Source organism: Leptosomus discolor, chromosome 3 (genome assembly GCF_034619465.1).
Source record: "Leptosomus discolor isolate bLepDis1 chromosome 3, bLepDis1.hap2, whole genome shotgun sequence".
NCBI classification, from domain to species: domain Eukaryota; kingdom Metazoa; phylum Chordata; class Aves; order Leptosomiformes; family Leptosomidae; genus Leptosomus; species Leptosomus discolor.
Genome location: NC_141393.1, coordinates 18,064,360 through 18,077,592, shown reverse-complemented (window position 1 = coordinate 18,077,592; position 13,233 = coordinate 18,064,360). Strand labels below are relative to the sequence as shown.

At 39.0% G+C, this 13,233-nt stretch overlaps 1 protein-coding gene across 4 annotated transcripts in view; it reads left to right on the top strand.

The window, feature by feature from the left end:
- UNC79 (unc-79 subunit of NALCN channel complex) overlaps positions 1–13,233 on the top strand; it is a 110,829-nt gene that overhangs the window by 74,894 nt on the left and 22,702 nt on the right. For all 4 annotated transcript variants that reach the window (XM_086462331.1, XM_086462330.1, XM_086462329.1 and 1 more), the window contains 7 exons: positions 1,186–1,224; positions 2,609–2,721; positions 2,808–2,893; positions 3,804–3,977; positions 5,791–5,859; positions 6,474–6,584; positions 11,862–11,966. In XM_086462331.1, the coding sequence (XP_086318457.1) occupies positions 1,186–1,224; positions 2,609–2,721; positions 2,808–2,893; positions 3,804–3,977; positions 5,791–5,859; positions 6,474–6,584; positions 11,862–11,966 (697 nt within the window). The remainder of the gene's footprint in view (positions 1–1,185; positions 1,225–2,608; positions 2,722–2,807; positions 2,894–3,803; positions 3,978–5,790; positions 5,860–6,473; positions 6,585–11,861; positions 11,967–13,233) is intronic.

Sequence of the window (13,233 nt, the reverse complement as noted above, 5' to 3'; positions counted from 1 at the left end):
TATTTTAGTGTGGAATCCTCTTAACAACAGTGGAGTCAGGGACTGCAATGAGTTTTTCTGATTTATGCTGGGACAACTGAAGAGAATATAATCAGCCTGAGTTTTTAGCATTGTTGAAAGTATGCTGTGTCCCCAGCTTGTCATACATCATTAGTGAAAATCACCATACATTTTGTTTTACACTGATGCATTCGACTGAGCTGCCTTAGGGTCCTTTTGGGATTTTGCAGTGGTGCCTAGAGGCTGACAGAGCACTGAGCAACAGATAAATCCAGCCTAAAAGGATCATGAATCAAAGATAAACATTGAAGGCCAGATCATTGGCAGATGTAAATTAGTGTAGCTCTATTAACTTTCTGTTTAGATGTATCAGCTTATACCAGCTGAAATACTGGTACGCAGCAGACCAAAGTAAGAATTGCATGGTATTTTGTATGTCAGAGAGGCTTCCAGTGTACATCTTTATAATTGCTTTTTAGTGCATTCTAGTATTAAAGGCGTGATGCTTTTGTATTATAAGCCCTGATTCTGTTCATTTACATGTTCTGGATGTTGATGAGCATGATTTTGCTTTAAGATTTTGTTCTGTATTTTCATCGCAGAATGCCCATGTTTGGCTTTAAAGTCTATATTTAGGTGCTAAAATAAATGACCTGATTTTTTGAGAACCTAGTGTTTCTCATCTGACTTTGTAAGTGCTTTTAGGTACTTGGTGTTTCTGAAATTAGGCCAGTTATTTAGGTGCCAAAATCTGGAACTAGAAGCCTCGCTTCAGACTGCCAAGTAGAGAATTTTGGCTTAGTCTACGTGCTGTGTTAATCAAAAACAATTCAGTCAGTGGGCAGCTTCTGGCAAACTTTTTTTCTCTCCAGATCCCTCTAGGTTAGTAATTATCCATGATGTGCATGTAAGGCAATACTTTTACTTCATTATCTTTATGCTAGTACAGGGAGGCAAGTAGATTTGTGTTTAGAGCTGTTAAGTATTTGTGAGACTGCAAGATTGAATAGAGTATATGATTTGACCGAATTTATGTGCTCATCAGAAGACCTTTCTGGTGACATTTTAAATGTTCTATAAAATTATTGGGTTTTATTTAAAAAAAAAGATACTTTATTGGCTTATTTAAAAATGAAACACAAAAAAAGCATATGAGCTTCACTTTTTTTATTATTTTTATTCCAGGTTGGCATCAAGTACCAGTTTTTCTAATCAAGCAGAAAGGTATGGTAGCAAAGGATACCCTGGCCAAAATTAAACAATTAATCTAAAGCATCATCCTCTCTGGCCCTGAAATCAACTAAATTTAACTTCTTAAAAATTTATTTAAGGCTTGTGAGTGAGAGGAAAAACCTCTACTTTTCCCACTTGTTTCAAATCTCATGTGTTCTGAAGATGAACAGGAGCCCATGTTCATACGTATTGAACTTGAAAAAACTCACATTCAGGCATAATTTAAAGATGCCTTCTGGTTTCCACAATTTCAGTGCGGCTTTTTCTAGCTTGTTCTGTGTTCTGTATTCGTCTTGATAAACTATCTGCATACTTTCAATCAAGTGAATCATCCTTGGCCATGGACAACCCCTGGTAGTGATGTCTCATTACATAAATGAGATGCTGAATAGGATAAATTAATTTTGAGAAGCTGTAAAACATGTTAAGATGTACGGTTTATGAGTAAATAGATAATAATTTAGCTCTTTAAATGAAACCATTCATTTTATGAGTAATTGGGAAGTACTTCATCTCCTGAAGGAAACTGCAAGAAGTAAATTAATATTGTAATGTGTGTGTTTACCTGTTGTTCATATTTTATGGTAAAGCCAGGAACCTCATCCTGTGTCACTGAAATACACAAGGTGAGAGCAGGATTATATTTCAAACTCAGGTGACTCACAAATAAAACTATGTGGAGAATCAGGAAAAATCATAGAATGGTTTGGGTTGGCAGAGACCTTAAAGATCATCTAGTTCCAACCCCCCTTGCCATGGGCAGGGACACCTTCCACTAGACCAGGTTGCTCAAAGCCCCATCCAACCCAGCCTTGAACACTGCCAGGGAGGGGGCAGCCACAGCTTCTCTGGGCAACCTGTTCCAGTGTTTCACCACCCTCACAGTGAAGAATTTCTTCCTAATATATCATCCAAATCTCCCCTCTTTCAGTTTGAAACCTATACCCCTCATCCTATCACCACACCCCTGATAAAGAGTCCCTCCCCACCTTTCCTGTCAGCCCCCTTTAAGTACTGGAAGGTCGCTATAAGGTCTCCCTGGAGCCTTCTCCTCTCCAGGCTGAACAACCCCAACTGTCTCAGCCTGTCCTCATAGAGGAGGGACCTGCAACTGTTTATTAAGACTTAGATACTTTCAGTATGTGTACATAACTTTTTCAGCTCTGCATAGTCGAGCTGAAGTCATGAAATCAACATGCTGAACTGTTTTTTTTGAGATCAGGACAGTTCTGCTTTTGACTGTCTCACTCAGAGATGATCCTATTCTTTTAATTATGGAAGTGATCAGTATATTTTCTCTATGTAGTCACCTTTGAGAAGTGTTTAATCTGCCATGCAATTTCTTTCTTCTTCCCTTTCCTTCCCTTCATTTCAGTATGATGATCCCTGGAAATGCTGCAGGTGTGGCCAAGCAGTTCCTCCGTTGTGTGTTCCATCAGCTGGCTCCCAATGGCATCTTCCCTCAGCTCTTCCAGAGCAGTATTAAAGGTAATGTCCAGTACTCTAGTGCATTTCTGACCCTTTAGCTTACCTCTGTACAGACAGCCAGTGCAAAAATGTCATTCGAATTTCAGATGGAAGTTTTTTACGGACCCTGGCCACGTCTCTTATGGACTTCAGTGAGCTGAGTTCCATCGCTGCTCTGAGCCAGCTGTTAGAGGTATGCTGGCAATTGGCTCTGTTAATGGTGCTAGTTCTCTTAGTGTTATCAGGCATATTGGTTCGTTTTGCCTCATTCATTAAGACATCAGATTTGCGTCACCAAGAGCAATGTGAGTATTTGTTTTGTCCTCTCTGGAAGCAGGATTAGGCTGTCCTCACCATTTCCTTTCCGCATTTTCTTTTGCTCTCACTGATAGGTTTTTGATTAGTTTGTTGGTTTTTTTCCTCAGACAGTTCCTGGGGCTGTCCTACACATTGGTATTGTGGTTTTCAGGAGCATTTCTGCTCATACGTTTCAGTTCTCCCTCTCTCCTGTATTTGATGGCAGTTTCTTGAAGTAGTCCAAAGGTTTGTTGCCTGCCTTGCACTGACTCCCTTCTGGGCACTTGGCTTGTTTCTACTGTAACTTCTATCCTCTAGCACTAGTCACTTGCATGTATCCTGCTCTTCCAAGGACATGGAGGTTGCTTCATACAAAGATTTTGACATCACTTTAAAAATGCTTATGTCTTTCCAGGCCTGACCTTAGTAGACAACCCAAAAAAGCATGCATGATCTACTGAAAATTAGTGAACATACCTTGTTTAAAACTATCTGAAGGAAAACATGGGCAATCCACTGGTGAATTACAAGTGGTAATTTTTTTACTGCCATTCTAAGTTGGTTGTGCGTTAGGACCCTGCTTGTAACATTTTGGCTCAAAAACTTGGTCAATACTTTAGGAACTGAACTAGGCTTAACTGTCACATACACAGTTCAAATTCCCTGCATAATATTTCATCATTAGCATTATGGAGAAGATAAGTAGTATTTGGTCTGAACAAATTAACCTCAGCATTTCCAAATACTGTTTAAGGAACCATTTCTGCATGTATACATTTGTTTACAGTTCTCATTTTGTTTCCCAGGGTTTAAACAACAAAAAGAATTTGCCAGCAGGGGGTGCCATGCTACGCTGTTTGGAAAATATTGCTACCTTTATGGAAGCCTTGCCAATGGATTCGCCGAGCAACCTCTGGACCACAATTAGTAATCAGTTTCAGACCTTCCTTACTAAACTCCCTTGTGTTTTGCCACTTAAGGTATGATATATGGACATCTGAAACAAGCTATGCTGCCATTGGTCAGGATGTACCAAAACAGTGGCAGAGCTGTGGATGAGAAATCTGAGAGGGTTGTGAATATTTTCTAATGATTCAGTTAATGTTTCCAGAGGACTGTATTTATTGTATGTTGGATCCGTCCCTTTAATTATGTTTTCCATGGCTAACAATAACAACTCTGACCAGAGTACTCTACGCCTCTTTGTTAGCTTTTTTCCTCTACACTTTCCATGCCCTGTTTTTGTCAAGTTAGAATACTGAATTTGAGAGGATCAAGATTTCGGCAATAAAAATCCATCTGGTTTTAACTGTTAAAATAAAACTGTTAAGAAGAGAAGCACCACCCAATTAATTTGCTAAAAGTACACAATATTCAGACAGGCAGAGAGAACTGACACTACTGGGAACTGAGCCTAGCCTGTTTGGCTGACCAGGTTGTTGTTCTGACTGTAATCAGCATATAGTTTCAGAAACGGGATCTGGAAGCTTTGAGCTCTGATTTCTGAGTGCTCAGAGGACATACAGAGGGATCTTATCTCCTTGTGTGTGTATTTCCAGATGTTTGTTCAGAAAACACAGTAAAAACTTTTCTGAGTCTTTCTGGTAAACACAGGATTCTGATTCCCTTAGTCTGACGTTATTTCCTATGGTGTGAATGAGGCCAATGGTAATTTCTTCTGTGCAAAACAGTGTTGCTCGGTGTGAGCTAAGGGATCCAAAATCTAACTTTGTGACTTACAGCATTGTCTCTTAAACTGAGTGTCACCACCAAATTGCGTGAATGATATTAAATTCTTTGGCACTATTATGCAGTAGTCAGACCTTGAAACCTCTCTAGGTTTTGGTAAATTGAGGTACCATCCTGCAGCACTTACTAAGCCAAACAGGCAATGACCATTCCCTCTGCGTACCAGCCATCCCAATCTGTTGCATCTTGTCTAATTGAAATAAATAAAAAGAAATTCATTGTATCTTAATAGTTCCGACTGCGTATCTGCCATTCACACAACATTTAGATGGAGTGTATACTCTGATTTCCATTTTATTCGCGGGAGGTATCGTTAGTGATACAAGTAAAACACTTGCTCCTGAACTTTCCATCTCCTGTTCCGTCCTCTGGGTCATAAATGACTCTGCTGTTCTAGTTGTTTGCAGCAGAGCTGAGGCAAGACAATGGATAGATCCTGAAAAGTCCCTTTTGCTGGTGCAACCTCTGTGATTTATTCAAAAGAAAAAACAATTACACCATAAGGAACAACTGTAGAGGGTCATCTGGAGCAGCTATTGCCAGGGTGGATTCTGTTGTTATGCGGTGTGAGCTGCAGCCCTGTCTTGGGTTGTGGGGGAAAATGTCATAGCCCCGGGCAACCGCACAAATATAAAATGAGGTAGATGGTGTGTACCTCCTGCTAACCCACTCTTCTTCTTTTTCCCCAGTCCATTTTGATTACAGTGGAAATATATTTCTAGGAAATTTTTGTCCTGAAAGGCATAAAGTTGACTTTTCTGAACTAGTACTTTAGTGAAATTTTCTCATCTCAAGGCCCGTGCTGTGATGTGTTACCACTGAAGGGATATGATTGTGTGTTCAAGGGTAAGCCAGTTTGGGCAAAATAAGTAAAGTTCAGTCATCAGGGTTAATTTTCAGACTTTGCCTATAACTTATTCATAGCTGCTACCACTAAAAGCAAGATGTGCACGGAAAGGTACTAATTCTGTTCTTTTGTTTGTTTGTTTTTTTTGTTTGGTTGTTGTTTTCTTTTTTCTTTCCTGCCTTCAAATATGTTCACAGTGTTCTTTAGATTCTAGTTTAAGAATCATGATTTGCTTGTTGAAGATACCTACCACTAGTGCCACCAGGGTAAGTTCCAAGAAGACAAAGCTCTGTTGCCTCAAATTTATCCAGCCTGTGCTATTCTGTGAATGTGTTCTTATCCCCTACCTAGCAAAGTACTATATGCAAGCATAAAATTGTGCAGTCCAATACTCTTTTGAGAATGAGAAGAATCTGGATTACAGTAAAGTGTGGGTGGGATTACATTCCTGCGTGGGTGTGAATGTATATCTTCTTAAAGATTGGATGTTATCTTTTTTTTTTTCCCCTCTTTTTTTTTTTTTCCCCTTTAAAAAAAAAGAGAAAAAAAAAAAAAGATAGTAGTGAGCTTCCTTAGAAGTTCTGCAGTACAATTCCACAGAGGTCAGTGAGGTTTTCTTACATAAACACTACAGAATCTGTTATACCTCATAAGCACTGTGTCAGAGGTGAAAGTATGTTCTATTTTTTTTCTTCTAATTTCTCATACAAGCATGAAGGCAAAAATGCTAGATAGAGTAGTCATTTGACCGAAACAGTGTAAATCCCAGCAAGATAGCCTGTGAGCACAAAGTAATTCTATTCTGTTCAGGCATTTCAGAGTTGGAATGCTTTTTGTTTTGCTGAGCAGTTACTGATTTCTCTAAATCATGTCGTTGCAGAGTCTTTTGGAGCCTTTTTCAAAACTACTAAGCTTTGTAATTCAGAATGCCATCTTCACTCTGGCCTACCTCGTGGAACTGTGTGGATTGTGCTACCGAGCTTTCACCAAGGTAACAATGAGGCTATATCTTCCTTTAGGAAAGCAGGACAGACAAAGTCCTACTTCCCTCAAGTAGTATGTTTGTAAGTAAAGATGAAATCAGTGCCAAATTTCAGAGATGACAACGATTTTAATGTAGTTTGGCTAATCAAGAAGTGATCACCGTTCAGTGCCTTTCAATAATACTGAGTTTCACATTCACAGTGTAGGCACAGATAAAGGGAACCTGCCAAAAACATTGCTTAGAAAAGTATTTTGGTGTGATTTCATGACTTAGAAATTTTTTTATCTTGTAGAGATGATATCTGGTATTCATGCATGACTTAAAATGTCTGTGCAGTCATATCTTTCCTAGTGTGCACAAGTTTAGCCACATACCTTGTGCAGTAAAAACTTAAATATTGCTGGTAGTCCCTTTTGAGAGCACAGCTGTGAGGGGAGGCAACAGATAGCTAAGTAAAGTGGAAGACTCACAAGTTAGGAGCTTCCCAGCTTGGGTCGTGTTTCATTCTGTGTTAGGTATCTCGCTTTGGTGTACATGGCTGTAAGCTGTGTAGAAAAGAGAACAGTATGTGTGCACCGTTAAAAGTCTTTAAGATTCCTGAACGAAAGCTATGCTGCAGAAATAACACTCAGTTATTACTCAAGATATTGGTGAGAAGTTGGACAACAACAAAATCCACAAAAACAAATCAAACCTTTTACTGAGGCCTTATATGTTCCTTTATGTAGATTGTTAAGGTACTGAGCAAAAATGTGGCTTCAGCCACAGTTTTCCGTCTTCGATTAATTAATCGTAATTAATCCTCAAGAAACGTTCTCTCATAAGTAGCTACATGATTTTCTATATTGTTAGTGTACAACTGGAACACGCATTGCTTCAGTCTTGATAAGACTTAAAATACCACTGGACAAACAGTGAAGGAAAAATGATAAAAGCAGTGACACTCTCGCAGAAAAACTGCACCACAAGAAAAGAAGTACTTTTACCACATGTGATGTTTCACTCCTCTCATGCTCTGCAGTTTCAGTTATTTCACAAAAATTTTATTAAAACCAAGGTGTTAAAAAGACCCCTATGTTTTTTCCATGCTTCCTGGTTCAGTGTTCTATTAATACGCTGAGTACTTAATTGCACACAGGAAGCTTGGACTATAGCTCTTGGTAAAATCTCCTTCTTAATTTAGCTTAATGCAACCTGGTGACCCAAAATGGAATCACTAGTGAATGGTCTCCTGCAATTTATAGCCACAAAATGCTTAATTTAGTGGAACTCCACACTACATTATCTTTGTTATTTCTGAAAGCTTACCATGGTTTTGCATTAGAAATATCAAACTAATGACTGCTGTTAGAAAAAAACAAATCAGCTGTGATGTCTGTGTTTCTCTACAGTGGAAATCACTGTAGCCAAGTAAGGGTGTGTTTGTGATAGAATACCATGTGGAAGTCAATTCCAGAAGGAATGTGATTTTTGAACATTGAAACTATATGGATTTAATTATTTGTTTTGCAACTTTGTGCTGTCTGGAACAAAAGACCAACTTTCAGCTAAGCTGTAGAGGATTCTTGTCTTTTCAAAAACCAAGCCACTCTGACATGCACTTTGTAGAGGTCAGTGCCGTACAACCATTCAAAATCTTTTTTATCTCCAACATTTTCCTAATACCCTGTGGCAGGAACATCTCAATTTCTCTTGACTTGGAGCCTGAAGATTCACGTCAATCTGATATTTCCTTATCTGAGTTTCTGTTCCAGGTCAGCAATTTGATTTTTTCAGTGCCTTTGGAACTCTGGGTTGAGAGCAGCATCTCTTCTGTGGATTGTAATCTTCTTATCTTTAGTTTTCCTTTCAAGTATCTTAAGGTGCTAAATGGACACTTTCTGGCTTTCTTATCTCTTACAGCTGCAGAACCTTGGACATATACTTAGCCTTTTACTAGCATTCTGTTGACCCTTTGTAAGTAAATGCTGAATGCCATGTGATTTTTGCTGTTGAATTCTTTTTTTAAAGAATATTGAAGTGTCCAATCTTCAGTGATTGTAACTACTGTTGTAGCAACAGAGATAAAACAAAGAATTTTGCTTTATACTGGCTTACCTGAAGGATAGCACACCATTGCATTAAAGAACCAAGTTTACTCTTCTTAGTAATAAGCTTGGGCCCTGAGATACTGCTATAAAAAACTTCAGTAGTTTCACGTTCTGTACTAGACCTCTGGCAAGTCACAGTTTGAAGGTCGCAAGGCATTTTTTTAATAGGGATTCATAGATATTCAAGAGGATTCATTTGGCTGAACAGAGGCTAAGGGGCTTATATTCGTGACTCTTTGGTACTAGGTTTACACATGTGACTCCCCTGGGCATTATTCTCATGGAACTAATACCCATTCACAGCTCTGTGGCAGAAAATAAGGCTCTTAAAGTATGTATAAACTATGTTTATACATATTTATCATCAGCAGAATGATAGGAATAAGTAGACTTTGATAGGAAGGGTGCTCTGGGCTATTGACTTCAGTGTCATCACTCCTGATTTACAGTGCAAGAAGCAAGAGCCAGATGTCAAAAAACATTTTGCTTGATTTTGCTTCGTGTCTATGCACTTGCATATGCTTAAGAAACATTAAGAGTTTAGACTGAGACAGGAGACTTCTTTGAGAAAGAGGGAGCTCACTGCTATATTATCCTTAGAGCCAAGGAAAGCTGGGATTCATGAAGCCTATGCTTCCTTCCCAGTGTTCAGACAAAGCAATTTATTATGGAGCAATCCTATCCTGTGTAGCATAGGTGTTAGTCTGTAAAATAGCTGAATGCTTTTGAAAAAATTTTACATCTCTCCTTTTCCGGTATGTACAGGCTTCTGTACTAGATAGGAACTTCTGTCCAGTGTTGTGGGGAATGCAATTGTCAACTCTCTGAGCATGGCACTGCATTATGTATGTGTCTCAAGACTGTGAAGGCAGTCACTCTTGCTGGTGAATTCTAGCAAGTAATCGGGATCTATTTGTATCTTGAATATTGTGCACCGTTCTAGTTCATTCCCAGTCAGAATATAGTAGAATCAGAGAAAGCTCAGGTAATGGTAACAAGAGCAATCAAACAGTGGGATGACTTCCACACATAGAGCAACTAAGTGAGGGCTCCTTCAATCTGAAAAAGCAACAACTGATGGGAAGGTAGAGAGGTCTTTAAGGTCACAAGTGACCTAGACAGTGATAGGTAATTTCATGCCTTTCCAGTACAAGAACATAGTAAGTTTGTAGGAACCACTGTCAAAACAAGTAAAGGAGGTGGTTCTTCAACAGTGTGTGACTCCTTGCCAAGTACTGTGGGTGCTAAAAGCGGACATGGATAGAAGAGGACAATGGGCACATGTGGAAGGGAAATCTACTGAGAGTTACGAATTATACAGAAGCCACACTGAGCTCAGAAGTTATCTGAGCTGAAAATTGTTCGTGGCTAGCAGAATAGTAGTGGGAATTACAACGTTTGCCTTGTTTTGACTCTTGGTTTTGCATCTGCCTTGTTGGAGTTAAGTTACTGAAGACATTTATTCTGATCTGACCTCTCCTGGGTATTCTTATATTGTACTATTCTTATCGGATCACCACTCATGCATGTGGGATGTGTGACTTTTGAGCAGTTGTCCCCTCAAGTAATAGTTTCCTAATACAGCTGAACTGATCCAGTGTTTGCTGCTCCCCTAAGAGAAATTTTTTTTTCTCTTTAAATTTTATTTTGGATTGTTAACTTCCTGTGAGTTTAGCTGCCTAGACTACAGCAATGTAGTCAGACAAGGACCACTGCAGTTTGGGACCCATTCCATCAGCTAAATGAGTTATCTGTCTGCACCCTCCATGTAACTGAAGATCAAACTAGGAGCTTGAAATAAGGTCTCTTGATTCACAGACTAGCATCATAATGTCCATGAAAGACATACCATTCTCTTGTTTTGTCACCTTCTCCCAAATCGGGCTGATATTTAAAAATCTGTTGTCATTAAAAGGTATGTGGGTGCTGTGGGAGACACGCACTGTTGCTGTAAGCTTTGTTTGGCAGTGTGCTACACAGATACAGTGTGGTGACATCAGCTCTCTGAGAAGGAATGCTGGTGACTGGCGGCTTTGTCTGCTGCAACCAAAGCTCCTCTCATTTCCAATTATTCATCTCTTCCAGCTCCTTCCCTTTTAGCTGCACTTGCTACCATGTGCAGCTAGAGGTGGCCTTCAAACTGACCCTCACTAACTAAACCTCACAAGACTTCTCTGAGGAAGAGGCAAACATTATTATCCTATTTTACAGATGTCACAGAGGAACTGAGGCCCTGACTGAGTAAAAAGTTCCACACATTTAACTTGCATGAGTAGGCAAGTGCATGAGATCTACAAGATGGAGGATACTAGGCTTCAAATGTTAAGCACACTTTGGACATGCTCTCTTTATTAGACAAGATTATTTCACCTCTGATGGTCATTTGAAAGAGAGCTCAGTGTAAGTCTTCCTGCTGATCAAAATTCTTGAGTTGCTTTGGTCAGTAGCATATAGATTAGTTCCACATTTTTATCTTGTCTAAAGTCAGAGGATGTCAAAGAAAGATGTACAACAGGCTCATCTTATCTCTTGTACATCCTTGCTATCTCAGCTCTACAACTCTATTCTTAGGCTTTTGTGTTCTAATCTCCATTGGCTGATTTTCCTCTGTGTTTTAAAATGTTTTTGTTGTAGCAGCCATAGCCAAGATGATTTTTATTGTGTAAGTGGAAAAGTACTGCTAGTCTGATAAGTGAAAATAGTTGTCCAAGCTGCCTTAGTGCAGGCACCCTTATTTTAAGGAGCATGACAACAGAGGGGAAAAAAAAAAAAAAAGTATGGCAAAATGTAGGCCATTTCTGGCAGGTTTAATGGAAGAATAATGCAAAATGCTATTGCCAGTTTTGTTCTGTATCAATCCTTACTTCTTTCCGCTTTATATGGAACTACTTAGTGAAAGCTTCACTGAGTGCCTGGGTTTTATAACTGTTTTATACAATCTATCTGTATTTCATGTGTGAAATATTAAAATCTTGGATATAGTGTGTGATACAACATCAAAGGAGAATCGTGCTCATTGATGTCTGTTCAATCAAGTCTAGAATTACATAAATGATGAATGATGTCTGGTTTTTTGTAAGACACTTTTGTAACTTTTTTTATTCTCAAACTTAGATAAAAAGTGTCTTTATGGTTTACTAGTGGGTGTCAGTGAATTTCAGTACATTCATAATTCTGTGTTTTTCTGTTGTAGGAAAGGGACAAATTCTACTTGACGCGCAGTGTCATATTGGAGTTACTGCAGGCACTCAAATTAAAGTCACCCTTACCAGACATGAATCTGCTGCTGTTGGTGCAGGTACAAGAGGTTCTTATGTAATTCTTACATTGATCCTGTCTCAGCTGAAATTCGATTGCAGGAGGCGGGGAAGCAAGTCCAGCATGGTTGCAGAAATGTCGGGAAGCAAGAATTTTAAAAATCAAAATCCAGTTACATTTTTAACCGTAGGTGCATACATTTAGACTCCCCCACAAAAATTGAAGAAACTAAACTGGGAATCCACACTTCCCAGGATTTTAATGACCTGTGCATCACTGCTGATTTATTGAGGATCGTAGAATATATCTTGAGTTGGAAGGAACTCACAAGGATCAATTCCATTGAGCTTCATACCATGTGCCAATAGGGCAGCTGCCCCAGCTGCTGCTTTGTCTTCATATCATAACTCCAAAACCAGGGAGCAGTTCCTGTGGGAAGGGGTGCTAACTGATCATGGGCCAGAACTCAGTTTCTGTCTATTCAGACAGGCAGTAAGCTGTCTTCAGTCCTTAAAGGCCATTTTCTTTTAACATGGAATTTTCCAGCAAAGAGTACATAGACAGTTTCTGTTCCTTTCATTCTGTGGGTTGCTGAGGTGGGAGTTAAGTGAGCTTTATCATAGGAAAATCTAAGAAAGTAAAAGACAAACTTGTGAAAAATCTTTCTGCTTCCAAAATGCCAAGTATGGCACTATTTGGCACCACAATCCTCTCCTGCAAAAACAATTTACTGAAGTCCATCGATTTTAATCACAGGTAGTCGGCTCTCATTGTTTACAATGAGCTAACCATTATATGTGTTTAATAACTTTAAATGATTGGGGACCAGCATAACAGCACTCCACAAGGCTCAAGAAAGATTTTAGCTGTGTAGATCATTCATAATGCTCCCAGTTTCACAGCTCCATTCATTCTTTCCTCTCCCATTATGGGGTCAAAGCTTCATGTAGCTTACTATGGGCTCATTTTCTTTTGAGTACTGGTACATTACTCATAGTAAATAAGTGGTTGCCAGTTGACAGAGAAGCAATACTGACAAGTGAAATTATATAGCAGTTAGGATAACTCTGAAAACAATTATTATGCCATCAGTGTTCGAGGAAGAAGTTGGGGCAGGGAAGAATAACACTTGGGGCTTGTTTTTTTTTTTTTTTCAGTGGTAAAGGGTTATTTTTTTAACTCTATTTTAATTAAAAAAATTAAAAAGCAGAAATTTGAATTTGCTTGCTGCTTTTTTCTTTTTTTTTTTTTTCTTCCTCAAGACCAGACTTCTTTTTTCAGTCCCAGCCAAGACCATCAAATAACTT